At 51.1% G+C, this 12,956-nt stretch overlaps 1 protein-coding gene across 3 annotated transcripts in view; it reads right to left on the reverse strand.

Annotated features, from left to right (window-relative positions):
- Positions 1-12,956, reverse strand: part of large1 (LARGE xylosyl- and glucuronyltransferase 1) — a 55,160-nt gene that overhangs the window by 23,066 nt on the left and 19,138 nt on the right. For all 3 annotated transcript variants that reach the window (XM_023791523.2, XM_023791524.2, XM_023791525.2), the window contains 4 exons: positions 6,851-7,137; positions 5,329-5,411; positions 2,067-2,190; positions 1,341-1,512 (listed from right to left, as the gene is read on the reverse strand). In XM_023791523.2, coding sequence (XP_023647291.2) covers positions 1,341-1,512; positions 2,067-2,190; positions 5,329-5,411; positions 6,851-7,137 — 666 coding nt within the window. The remainder of the gene's footprint in view (positions 1-1,340; positions 1,513-2,066; positions 2,191-5,328; positions 5,412-6,850; positions 7,138-12,956) is intronic.

Here is a 12,956-nt window from a genome sequence, read left to right on the forward strand (position 1 = left end):
ACCAGACGGAGCTTTTTTTGACGTGGGGGAGACGTAGCACCATGGGCGTGGGAATCGATCATGGCAGGAATGAAACTCAGCGGGCCGGGAAGGAGCCTGGATCAGGGTAATGACCACTAACACCACCCACCAGCCCTCCCCCCAAGTTTCAGAGGGGGCAGGAAGCTCATCATCGGCCCACAGGAACGCAGACGTGCCCCCCCCCCCCAAGTCATTCCTGTCAACAGAACAGCTGGCAGCAGGGGGGGCATGACGAAGGGGCCATCATCCGCCTACAGGTGGCTGCAATAACTCAGCATTCGCTGCTCCGGCAGACAGCCTCGAGCGTCGCTACACACCACCCGGACTTAATCGCCCCATGTGATTTAGCCATGGGCAAACTGCCACGGGGCACTGCTGATAAACACAGGGGGCACCGGGGGAGACCAGTTGGGGTGGTGCGGGTACCAGGGACAGTGTGGGTGGCAAGATGACGGGAAAGATGACTCTCCCCAACTCAACTGCACTCTGGGGGGGTCACATAACACCTCTGATTATTTCTGGTTTATGGGGCACCTGCCCACATACCCATCTGTATTTCTGTCACGGGATCCCAGAGGCTGCCTACGTGCTGGTGGGGGGGTTTAGAAGGTGTACTCTGTCTCTCATGGGGTCTCTGTTTGCTGAGGAAGAACTGGGTTAAAATAGAAACTTACGTGGGGGGGTAGGCAGCAGTTCGGTACTCCTGAGTGACCAAGTAAGTAAAAACAATAAATAACTTATAAAAATATTTATAAAAGCAATGAGCGCCTTCATATGCGTGCGGCCGGCCACGTGCCCCAGCCTCAGACGCACGTGAGGACACATACCTCTATCCCCCTCCCCCGGGCAGTACAGGGTGTGCGGGGGGACAGTTCCTGTGGCTGCCTCACTTCCTGCCCGTCACAAACGCCGAGGAGGAAGCAGATGAGCGCAATTCAAAGTGCCAGCAAGACGCCTGTCACCAGCCGTCCCTGGGGGTCGTGATCCATCAGAGCAGCGATTCAGGCTCATCAGTCTGCTAGAGCGGTGATTCCCAACCCAGTCCTTGAGGACCTCCCGACAGTCCATGTTTTTGCTAGTAGGAGCAAAAACCTGAACTGTCTGATGGTCTTCGAAGACTGGATTGGGAATCACTGCGCTGGACGATCACCTGCTGACATGCTCCAGCTACAGGCTACATCTCCCCAGGAAGTCCAGCAAGTGGCCTAATCCACGTAAAACCATAAGAACCAAGGAACCAGCCTGGGGACCAGTCAGAGATGCTCGCTAGAGCCTAGAGCCAGAACCAGAGGCATAGAGTAGAAACAGGAGGAAAGTACCTTTGAACTTGTGGAAGACGGCCCACAGCTCGGCGATGTCAGTAGCGAAGGTGATGTCGGTATCGAGCACGATGACACGCTGGAGGCTGGATGGCAGCGTCTTGGTCAGCACCAGCTTCATGAGGCCATAGATGCCGGAGTAGTGCTTGTTAGGGATCCATGACACCTCCGACTGCAACCACAGCGTCACATGTTCAAGCAGGGTGGGGCAGGGCCTCTGGCACAGACCCAATCGAAGTCAAACATAATTTCACCATTGAAAATGAACCCATGCCCAACGCCATGAAAGACATGGTGATGAAAATCTGTTCTCTTTGGTACTATTAAATCAGAGCAGGTTAAGAAACACACACAAAAGCCTCAGAGTGGAGTAAGCTGCCATGATGGTGTTCAGGTGGGTGTGGCCAGACCGCGACTGAATCCAGATGATTTGTGAAAGGGAAAGATCACTGATGGATTGGGACTTGCCATTGGAGCAGGGTACAGGATGCTGGTGAAGAGGATATTTGATTGGTGGAGGGGGAAATTAGCTGGCGGAGAGGACGCTCGATTAGCGGAGGGGACAGATGGTTGGGGGAAGAGGCCTTTTTTATTGGTGGAGAAGAAATATGGCTGCCGGGCAGAGGACAGATGGTTGGTGGAGAGGATAGCCAGCTGGTGGAGGGGCAGATGGTGGGTGGGCACCGCTGACGGATATATGAGGCTGGGTGAGGGGGCGGGGCTCACCTTGAGCTCGTCTGCGTCGTAAAAGTCCACGCGAACGGCCGGGACCATCCAGGTGTCGAAGAGCGAGGCGAGGATTCGCTGGGCGATGGAGTCCGTGATGAAGTGGAAGTGAAGGGGGTTTCGTCTGGGAGACAGAACCCAGGGCGGGCAGGTGAGGACCCCCCCCCGGGAGGTACATTAGCCACAAAACAGCACAAAGGGACCATCACACTCGGTGTACAGGAGGAAAAGCATGTTTTTCAGCATAATTAATGACGCTCTGAACACATTTCAGAAAGGAGTGGGAGGTGTCAGAGAGGCCAATGCACACGAAAGGCAGCACGGGGCCCCTCATGGGGGGGTATCAGACAGGGTACTGTGCATGGAATGCAATGTGGGGCCCTACAGGGGAGTATGAGATAGGACACAACATATGAAATGCAATGCGGGGCCCCTATAGGGGGTACAAGAGAAGACACCACACATGAAATGCAAGGCGGAGTCCCCACAGGTTGTATCAGAAAGGACACCGCACACGAAATGCAATGCGGGGCCCCCCCAGGGGGGCATCAGAAAGGGTACCACACAAAAAATGCAATGTGGGGCCCCCACAAGTGGTATCAGAGATGGCACTGCTGATCTCTGGGACTGGAGACATGTCACCACAGACATCACTTCACAGTCACTGGGGGGGGGGGGAACACAAAATGCCTGCCTGCCATCTTGGGGAACAGGAGGGGAATGTTTAAAAGTGCTGACTTCTCGGGGTGGGGGGAAGATGCACAGCTCCCCTTAAGCAGTTTATCACACTCTTCTCCCAGCCAATTAATATGTGGGTGGTGATGCGTAGAGGGGCGTGTGCGGGGGGGGGGGGGGGGCAATGTGGGCGGTGCAGGCACTTCTACTGCGCCAACAGCTGTGCACCTGGCCATGAGTTCCCGCTGCCAGGGAACACACTGCTCACCACCTGTGCCCAATGCATAATGCCCCCCTGTGGGGGGGGCAGCATCATACGTGTGATAATGACCGTGCGATGATATGAAAACTCAATATCACTCATTTTCATAAAGCCACATTCACATCCTGCACTGTACACTGAAACATAGTACAACTGCGAAAAAGGAGAAAATTTTTACAGAAAAATGCTACTGCACACTAAAAGAAATTTTTTACTCAAAAGAGGCAACATTCCCTTTGCAGCTGCATTCACAGTGTGCCGATATGCACCAAAATGGACAGACTCATTCAAAATGAAAGCTTGAGAAAGTTTTAAATTTGAGACTGAATTTCACGCCATAAATAAAGTAGAATGATCCATTTAATGGTGACGTAGTGACTCACGGTCTACAACGAGCTAATAGAAGGATCTCTGGCACCTGCTGGAGTCACACTGCAGTTTGGCGGAGGTGTGGAAAACACATAACTTATGGGTCCAGCGGTCGCTGACAGAAGGGGCCCAAAAAAGCAGACCGAAGTCATCGTGATGGGAAGTGAGAGCAGTAAAAGATGACTGCCCTAATGGGAAGCTGCTGATGTGACCCGCAGTGAACCCATCAGGCTCCTGAAGCTCACCAAGTAGAGCGTTATCTCAAAACGCATTAGGTTGTGGGATCAAATCCCACAGAGTGCACATAAATTGTAAACCTTCCCTCCACTGTAAATCGCTTTGGATAAAAGTGTCAGACTTTGGCTTTAAAAGTGTTATGTCGACTGGAAGGTTGACAGCAGCCACATTCCTGCTTCACTTATTCATGGAGGAAATCACCATTAAAAGCCTCAGATCTCAGATCACCCCAAAAGGAGGGGGCGGTCGTCACTTTGAGGGCAGTGGGAAAAACATGCAGCCATGTGACTCGGCCCGTGCCTGAACCCACCAGCACGAACACCGCAGGCTTTCGTTTTACCGGGGTAACATGCCCCTCTAAATCCACCCCTGCCAAAAAGGCCGAGATGCTTTCAAATATCTGACCTTTGATATTCATTTGAAAGGACGGCTCCCCCCCCACACCGATCCCCGCTGCCAAATCTACCCTCGCCTCCTCTTCCCCGTTGCCATGGTGACTGATGGTGTGCTCACAACAGAACTCAAAGGTGTGTGTGTGTGTGTGTGTGTGTGTGTGTGTGGGGGGGGGGGGGGGGGGGGGGGCTCTTCTGACAGCCGTTTAGATATTATCATTATGATAATTTTGGTAATTGTTTCACCAGTTAAATATTTAAAAGCCCAGACGGAGAAGCTTTTAGTAGTTTGTGCAAAAATGCGTGTGGTCACGTTGCTACAGCGGGTGGCATGGTGATAGGGCCTCCTCGGGAGAAACGCTGAGAGGAGGAGGCATGGCGTGATCCCCGCGGAGTTACGAGAGAACGGGAGCGGGCGGCAAGGTGCTTCTACTAAAAAAGAAACACACAAACACTGCGATAAGAAAAGAAATCTCTGGCGGAGTTTTGTAGCTGATTTACTGTTTTAGTGAGGCAATCAAAAATAATTTTTTAAATCCTTGCATTAATGATGACAAGCATTTGAAGGAAAGGGGATGAAGTTAAAGGGGAGGTTGCTTTTATCCATTTGTCTATCTTTCTGTGCCCCGACGGGCTACACTTCCCACAATCCTTTGTTTCCCTGAGCTGAGAGACAGTGAATCAAAATCAGTAAACAATCCGTGACCAACCGTATAACAAAGAGGATGAGAGGAAACAGGGTGGTGTGTGGAGTTAAATCATTTATTACCCCAAAATTGAGCGTATATATCCATCTTTACTGGACCTCGCCATAGGGAATGAGCAAGCCCACGGTCGCCGCGGCAACAGCTCACCGAAAATCATCAGGCAACCGAGGGCTGGAAGAAGTAGCTGTGACGCCCCCCAGACACAGCAACCGTCGTCGGAGAATGAAGGTCACACCCTTTGTGTGAGTCACTCACCGCAGACACATGGGTACTAAATGCCGGAGGCATGCAGGGGGGTAGCTGGCCAACCCTGGGTATGGCTCTGGCCGGCCCGTCTCCGCGGAAATACCAATCAGCCATCCATCAGTCTTTCCACCAGTTCTTATATTCCCATTGGAGCCATGCATCCGTAGGAGAGTCCGTGCATTCAGCTGAAGCTGATGGTCTCCAGGTACAAAGCGAGAAGGGTCACGTAATCACGCCGGCCCGACCCCGTTGCCTAGCAACCAGACCACCATGGTGATCGCAGGTCAAGCTCACGTTGGAGCCCAGGGCAAATGGAGCGAGCGAACGTCCCGCGCAGGCAAGGGGCCCATTTGAGCGAAGCGAAAGGCACTCACCTGTGAAACAGGACAGACTTCACCAGCGTCACCACATCGCGGCTGGCGTTGTACCCTGCGCACACGATGGCCACGTGGATCGTCTGCGGGGAGACGGCAACACCATTTTAATCCAGACCTCCTTACCCTGGGGCTCTGGGCCGGCACTCCCTCCCCAGGCTTTCCGGAAGGTGCCCCAGAACACCCCCAGCACAAATGGCCAGAGTACACTAGTGTTCCATCTGCGTTAGACACCTAATGATAATTAAACTGTAATTAGGGGAAGATCGGGGCAGGAGCTGAATGCACAAGAAGTCCAAAGGGACAGAGCCTTACCAAGCAGCTGCTGGGGGGGGCGCAGGCAAGAACGGCAATGAGTTTAGAACAGATAAACATATTAAGCTGAATAAGAGTGTTAAGAGCTCTCCAACACTAAATGTTAACGTGTGTCAGCCGTCTCGTGTAATGGGGACATCCTAACAATTATTTAGGAACCATCACTCTGCTCTTCACACCAGACAGGAGGTGACCCTATATGGCATTTTAACACCTTTTTGGCCAAACCGTCCTGCCTTTCATAATGCCATAGGGCTGCGTGTGTGTGTGTGTGTGTGTGTGTGTGTGTGTGTGTGTTCCTGATAATCAGGCGCAAACGGAGTGCGAATCAGCAGCTCTGTGGAGTTTGGGGCGGGGGGGGGGGGGGGGGCGCTCCCATGCACCGTGTGGTTCAGGCTCGTCCTCAGCGTGCGATCAGAGCCGGCTTGTTCTTTGATCGTGGTGGGGGGGGGGGTATGGCATTGCCTTGTGGGGATCGGTGAAAAAAAGCAGGCTGGTCTTTGTGATGCAATACGTGAGCTTGAAAACAAATATGTGACCAAATCGGGGGGGGGGGGCACATGTAGCTCTGAGTAACTGCTTCAGTGAAACACAAACAGACCATGGACACATAAAGATAAGCCAGTGGGACAACAGGAACTATAATCATTCAAACAACAATAACTACATGAATAAAAGGCAGTAATATCAGGTCATAACAAAAACAACAACTACGATGATAATTTATCTCCTTGTTGCCAACAGCTATTTTAAGAAGAACTCGAATCTTCTCTGGTTGGAGTGTGGGGGGGGGGGGCTTTAAATGAGCAATGCTTTGCACAGGAATCACCCCCCAGGCTGATTTCCTGGCCCCCTGACCGGGATTTTAGCACGTTCTACCTTATGCAGGGGTTGTTTCCTGCCGTTGCCATAGGAACTGAGGAGCAGCACCCAAGCGATGGGGGGGCTTCCTTGGTCACTGTTTCCAGACACCATCAGTACTCCCGTTACTCTGAATGGAGGTTCCCCCAAGTATTACTTTAACTCTTATTAATTATAATTTACCGGACCACTGACAATAGCCAATAAAATATTTCAGGCATGTGTGTTACACTATGTAACAAAGCCTAAACTGCGTTCCTTCATATCGGAAACCAAATGCTGTGTTCTGACCACGTTGCAGTTGTTACCTCCATGTGACCCCTCCCAACGCAGCAGCCCCCCTCACCTCACACTTGTCCACCGGGGGGTGCGGCACGCACTCCGAGTTGTTGCTGGCAGCACGCTGTCCCTCGCTGTCCCCTGTGCCCTCCTCCGTGGAGTATGTCCGCGACTGGTTGCCGTGGCGCCCGTGTCGGGGGGCCGCCCGAGGGGGCTGAGCGAGTTCCCGCCGCAGCGCCCGGTTCTCTTCCTCCACCTCACGGACTCGCATCTCCAGAGCCAGCCGTTCCCGGAGCCCGCCCCCAGGCAGCGTGGCAGTCTGGGACTCCAGGGGCGACAGCGGGAGAGACTTCACTGTGGTGGGGGGGGGGGGGGGCGGGGGTTGAGAAATGAGAGTGACACTGAAACGTTAAACTAAGCCACCTGCGATCCTCGGCCACATTTCCCAACAAGAGATCATGAGCCGTGAGAAGCGGCACCAATATGCCATAAGAAGCCGAGTAAACAGCCCTACAAAGAAAGCTGAGGTGAGCAAGAGACCCCTGCTTCCTTGGGGCAAGACAGTGCGACATAAGTAAATGACGCAAGCATGACCCCGGGGCAGCAGTTAGGGGCCGAGGACAGACACAAGAGGATAACTTCTAAGAGCAGGGGAGGAAAGGAGCATCATTTATACCCAAGGAGCGTATCGATCGAAACGCACAGGATCGATGGGATCCTATATGACCTCCTCATTCATTCCAGCACAAAGACACAGAGGAGTTTCTCAAAGGGAGGACAGCGAAGTGGCTGACAAGAGGGATGTGGCTTGTCGCAAATAAAGACATCTGAGGTATTTCTACACCGTGAGGGTAACTACGCCTCAGCCTAAGGGGTATTTACTCTAAGGAACTAGACCTCAAGCTCCAAATAACTAGACCCAAGTAACAAATAACTAGGCCACTAGTCATTCTACACTAACCTGTCCTTTGGTACATAGGTAACTAGGGCACTGGTTGACATATTTCTACACTATGTAACTAGGCCCCTGGCTCTGAGGTATTCCTACAGCAAGGAACTAGGTCCCAGGTTCTCAGGTATTTCTGCAGAACAAACGGAAGAAGATAAATGGACAGTAATATCAGAGGGCAGTAATCACAGTGCTTGACACAAAGCAGGGAGTGTTTGCTCTGTGGAGGGCAGCTCTGTAGCCTGTACTCTCCCATTAGTTTAAAAACATGTGTGGGCCTGTTTGTCAGCCAAGAGGAGCCTGATGGACAGTGACAAGCATTAGGCTTTAGGGAGGGGGATACTGGCCAGCGCCAGAGCACAGGCAGAAACGGCTGCAAGCTAAAAGGGCCATAGTGGGACCTCGACCTTAAAACCTACGGTCTTCGGACCACGAGGGAGGGGCCCTTAAAACCCAAGGTCATCAAACCACCTGGGAACTAGGTCTTCAATCTCAAATCCCAAAGTCATCGAACCAGCTGGGAACAAGGCCGTAGTCTCAAATGCCAAGGTTATGGAACCATCAGAGAGTGGAGCCTCAACCTCAAATCCTGAAGACATCTGGGCATCCAGGAGAGGGCTCTCACCCTCGATTGGGCCGTCTGCGGCACCAGGGAACACAACAGCAAATCAGCAGGTATCAACCCCAAGTTTGCAGCCATTTTACGCCTCAGAGGACCTCTGCAAACCCAAATCCAGTACGAGCTGCAGCCTAGCTACCGTTTCCAGGTGACAAGGACACTATCAATATTTTGCAAAGTGGGACAGTTACCAAACACAAACCTCACTCAAACTTACTCTCATAAGCAACACAACTAAATGTTATCACATTTCAGAGGCTCAGCTATCAACACTTCAAAACTGGAACAATGTGGAAGACCTTGCAACACACAGCTGAGAAATATAAAAAGGCCTTTGTAAACCAAAGCTAGGAATAAAAGAGTTTCAGCTTTTACATCTTATACGGTAGCATAAAGGGTATTAAAGCTTAAAAACCCCATTAGAAGCTACAGCCCCTCCCACACCCAACACACCACTGAAAGCCCCAAACTGAAGAGGGATCTGAAGTCAGCCTTGTGCCGGGGCTGTTCAGCAGATTAGTGTAGGCCCAGGCAGGGCAGGGAGAGCCCAGGCAGGGCAGGGAGAGCCAAGGCAGGGCAGGGAGAGCCAAGGCAGGGCAGTCAGAGGGGGGGGGGGGGGGGGGGGGCTGGGTGGCCAGGTCACATCTGCTGGGGGCAACCGCCTGGCTCACACGACGAGTCGCAGCATTGGGGGGCGGCCAGTTTTTCAGGACGGCTCCATGTGGCAAGGGGATTAAAAGCACATGCTAAATCAATTTAAAAAGCAAATAGAAAATTAGATGTACACGCTTATACATGTATATAAAGGGATAACGAATTTGGAATGGCATCAGAATTCACTGACGGACCTCCTCTCTGCGACAGGAGAAGCTACAGATTTAGGTATCTGCCACACAGGCGCAGAATCGAATCATAATGGACACTAATTTAAATAACACAACCCTTCTCTCAGGACCAGGCAGCCCCCATTAGTAAGACTGTAAACAGCAGCGGTAATTTAGTGTATGACCAGCACCAGAGGAGTAATCTTTTTCGGGTCATTTGCCAATGAGTAACAATGCATGAAGAAGATCTTTAATATGGGGAATAATCAATAGCTGAAAACTCGATGCGGTCCATAACCCAACGGAACAGACTTACTTTCCTGCCTTCACAAGGAGGAAAAACGACTATGGTAACTAGAAGGACAGACCAACCCACGCAGACGTCATACAGTGTGAGCAGCCGGGATACATAACGCCGATTAAGAAGCGCCTTCGTGAAAGGTACCGTCACTGTTCCAGGGTACAAGCATTTCATTTAAAAACTATAAACCAAAGCGTCTCTACTAATGTGTCTACCAAAGGAGACGACTAAAAATATTTACACATAACCGAAACCATCCTGAAGCGTTTCCTTGAGAGACTAACCCTCCCCTTCAAAGGCGGGTCTGAAAACAGGGGTTTACATTTACATTTACATCGGGTTGCTTCTTACAGCACTAACACCGAGACGTGGCCTTTCTGAACATGTTATAGAGGATAGGCTTGCTGTCCATGTTTAACCCAGGGAAGCCTCACACCCGTGGTAAGATAACACAATGCTCATCCAATTGGCCCAGCTGGATTTCACTGAGAACTCCGAGTCCTCAGTCTCTCTTTTCACCAACACCCAAGTTCGTCTGACCTGCTAATGGGAAGCGTGCAAAAATCTGCAATGCGTCTAGGGTAGTAGCATCCCCCACCACCCTACGCTGCATCAACCGAGAGCTCTAGCGGTTGGGCGCAGTCGTGGGAGGGCTTCGGTACCACAGCATGGGGGGCGTTACTCTACCAGCACGGGCCACTTCCCACTGTGACTGAGGCTTCTGGAGCGCGTTAGCCTCTGCCGCACAACAAGGAGGACGATGAACCATTGCTGCCCCCAGTCCTGGGGACGGAAGTTTCACCAAAGCTGTATTATTTATGCTAAAGTACGTAGCTACATGACCGATTTGCATGGCACTGATTTATAAGCGGTTACCCTAATTGGAGGGAAGGCGGCACATGTCAAATTTCATCGGCAGTTAACGTAGTTTGAATAAAAGTGAGGCGAAGGCCAGTCGGAGGTCAACAAAGTGAGTGACAACCAGGCTTCATGGAAGCAGGCTCTGCAGAACTCATCCTCTCCTGCAGTGAGACTGAAATCATTTTCAGTGTTCCTCATTTAGGTCTCTAGTTCTGGAATTTTCATGCTAAAATGTGCCATATCAAATAAAAACTGGTTTCATTTTCAGGGGCACTAGGCAGTGTTGAGGTTTGGGGTCGTGTCCCAGGGGGGAATTACTGCTGTATCCTTGAGCAAAGTACTTATACTTGAACTAGAAATATCAATAAACATCACACTGAAGAGTGACTGCTAATAAAAGGTGCGAGCTGCAGGTTAGAGCACCTGTCAAGCTAATGGTGCCTTTCACCGTTCGCAGGAAGGACGCCGAGAATCAAGGGCTAATTATTAAGCAGCCCAACCGCCCAGCCCATCAGCAGCAGAAACAACAGGCACGCTCCCATTCTTAGCACTTCTTGCCGTATCAGCCTCTCGCCATCAGAGGGGGAAGGTGAAACGCAAACAGTTACTGTGAACGTCAAGCTCTGCCGGTCCACTGTTGCGCAAGTGGATCCCGTGGTCTCCTTGACACATGGGGCCTCATTAACCTGGCCTGGCCTTTAGGTTAAACTCCAGGGCGACGTCGTCCACCTGCTCCCCAGAAGCCTGGACTGAGGCACTGGCCCCCCAGAGGTCCGGGGGAAAAAAACGAACTTCAGCAGATCCCATCAACGCAAAGTGAGAGAGAGTAAACCTCGACTACTTCACCTAACCTGCTCCAGGGCCGGAACGCGCTGTGGCTTTGTCCTGGCTTCCGGCAAGGTCACAGCGGAAAGGCGTCACGTGTGCCCTGATCCGGGCCAGACTTTTAAAACCGCAGAGTCTGCCAAACCCCTACACACAGGCACCCCGCCAAGGACTGGTTTAGGGACAAGAAATAAGCCGATATTTTTCAAAAAGGCAGAAAACCACAAAGGTTACACACAGGCTGCTTACCCACGTCCTGCGGCGTCTCGCATGAGCCTAGGAGGGACCGCGGAGCAGCGTTACGTTTTTGGGCACTGAAGCCATGGAGCAAACTTGGATTTTTAATCCTGCGTTTTCTGGGCATACAGAAAGTGGTCGAGGTCGTGATGTAGAGGAGGGCCCTGTACTTTTTACACACACCGCCTCGGGGTTAAAACCTATAGGCTCCTTCTCAGACAGAGCTTCTCTTCTTAAAACCCGCCTGAGCCGGCCCGCTGCAGCAAGCCCGCGCTCACTGCCGTCTCCTGCAAGATCTGGAGACGCATCGCCGAGCGGAGGAGGCGAGCGGCAGTGACTCAGCCTCCCACACACACACACCCCCTTCCTTATTTTTCTATCCTTCACACTCTCTTCTGGCCAACTTCTTCTACAGTCTATCTTTCTTAATAATCCCTTATCTTCCCCACACTACTGCACAGCTAGTCTATAAGATCTGCTCCATTCAACTTGCGAGAAGAGGACGCAAGCAGGGACCAGCGACTTTAGAACACTTTTACGGTTAACAAGTAACAAACAGAAAGGATGGCCATTTCGCTTTAGAAATAGGAATAACAGACCACTAATGGCCTCGGAAGGTTCATCCTTCTGCGCTGGTCTGTTGTCGCCGTGGGACAAAGACCTTACTGTACCCCTTTCCTGAATGCCCTCCCCCTCGCCACAGGCTTATCAAAGCAAAGGGCATTGACCCTCTCTCGCTAATAATGCCCAACAAGCAAGTTACTCCTGGCATGCTCTAAAACGCACAACATGGGCCAGCCTCTTTGGCTAGGGTGCTACACTCAAAATAACTGAATACCAGGGCTTCCTTCAGAGTATCTGAGAATGGTAATAAATAGGAGGAAAGTCCTCAAGGTTCATATGAAACTTTTTGAGAGATCCTGCTTTATACAGCTTCTGCTGTATTCAGTCGAAACTTCTGGCGATGTAGTGACCTTGGCTCTGGCTGTGGGGCAAGGTCTGAATCAGAGGATGTCGGCTTGCAGATCCATGAATGCCATGCAAAGAAAAGTTATGTGGAAAGGTGTGGGTGAGTCAAACCCTGAAAGATTATTCCTTTCAAGAAAAATCTGCTTTAAAGTTGGTACAAAGCCACGACTTAATCACTCATATGTTAAGGGCCCCTGTACTGGAAACTTTTGAATGTCAGGTTCTGATGACAATGAATTTTGGTCAGATTTACCGAAATCAGAGATGCGGACACCCAGGAGCCTCCCTGGGGAGAAGCAGATGGCATTTTTTCTGATGGCAGCTCCTAATTCCCCACCCCCACCCCCACCCACACCCACACAAACAGGAGTCACTGCTACACCCAGCGTCTGCTCTCCTGAATATCCTAAAGGCTCAAAAATTATTTCATTTTGACCGTGTAACGGGTTTCATTTAAGGTTTGCACCTTGAAGACTATAAAATTTGAACCTAAACAGATATTAGTTTAATCTCTGCGATGATCTATGCTATTAATATTTGTAAATATCTAAATTGACCAAAAAAAAAGACGGCAGATTGTTAGGATGT

Source organism: Paramormyrops kingsleyae, chromosome 1 (genome assembly GCF_048594095.1).
Source record: "Paramormyrops kingsleyae isolate MSU_618 chromosome 1, PKINGS_0.4, whole genome shotgun sequence".
Taxonomy (NCBI): domain Eukaryota; kingdom Metazoa; phylum Chordata; class Actinopteri; order Osteoglossiformes; family Mormyridae; genus Paramormyrops; species Paramormyrops kingsleyae.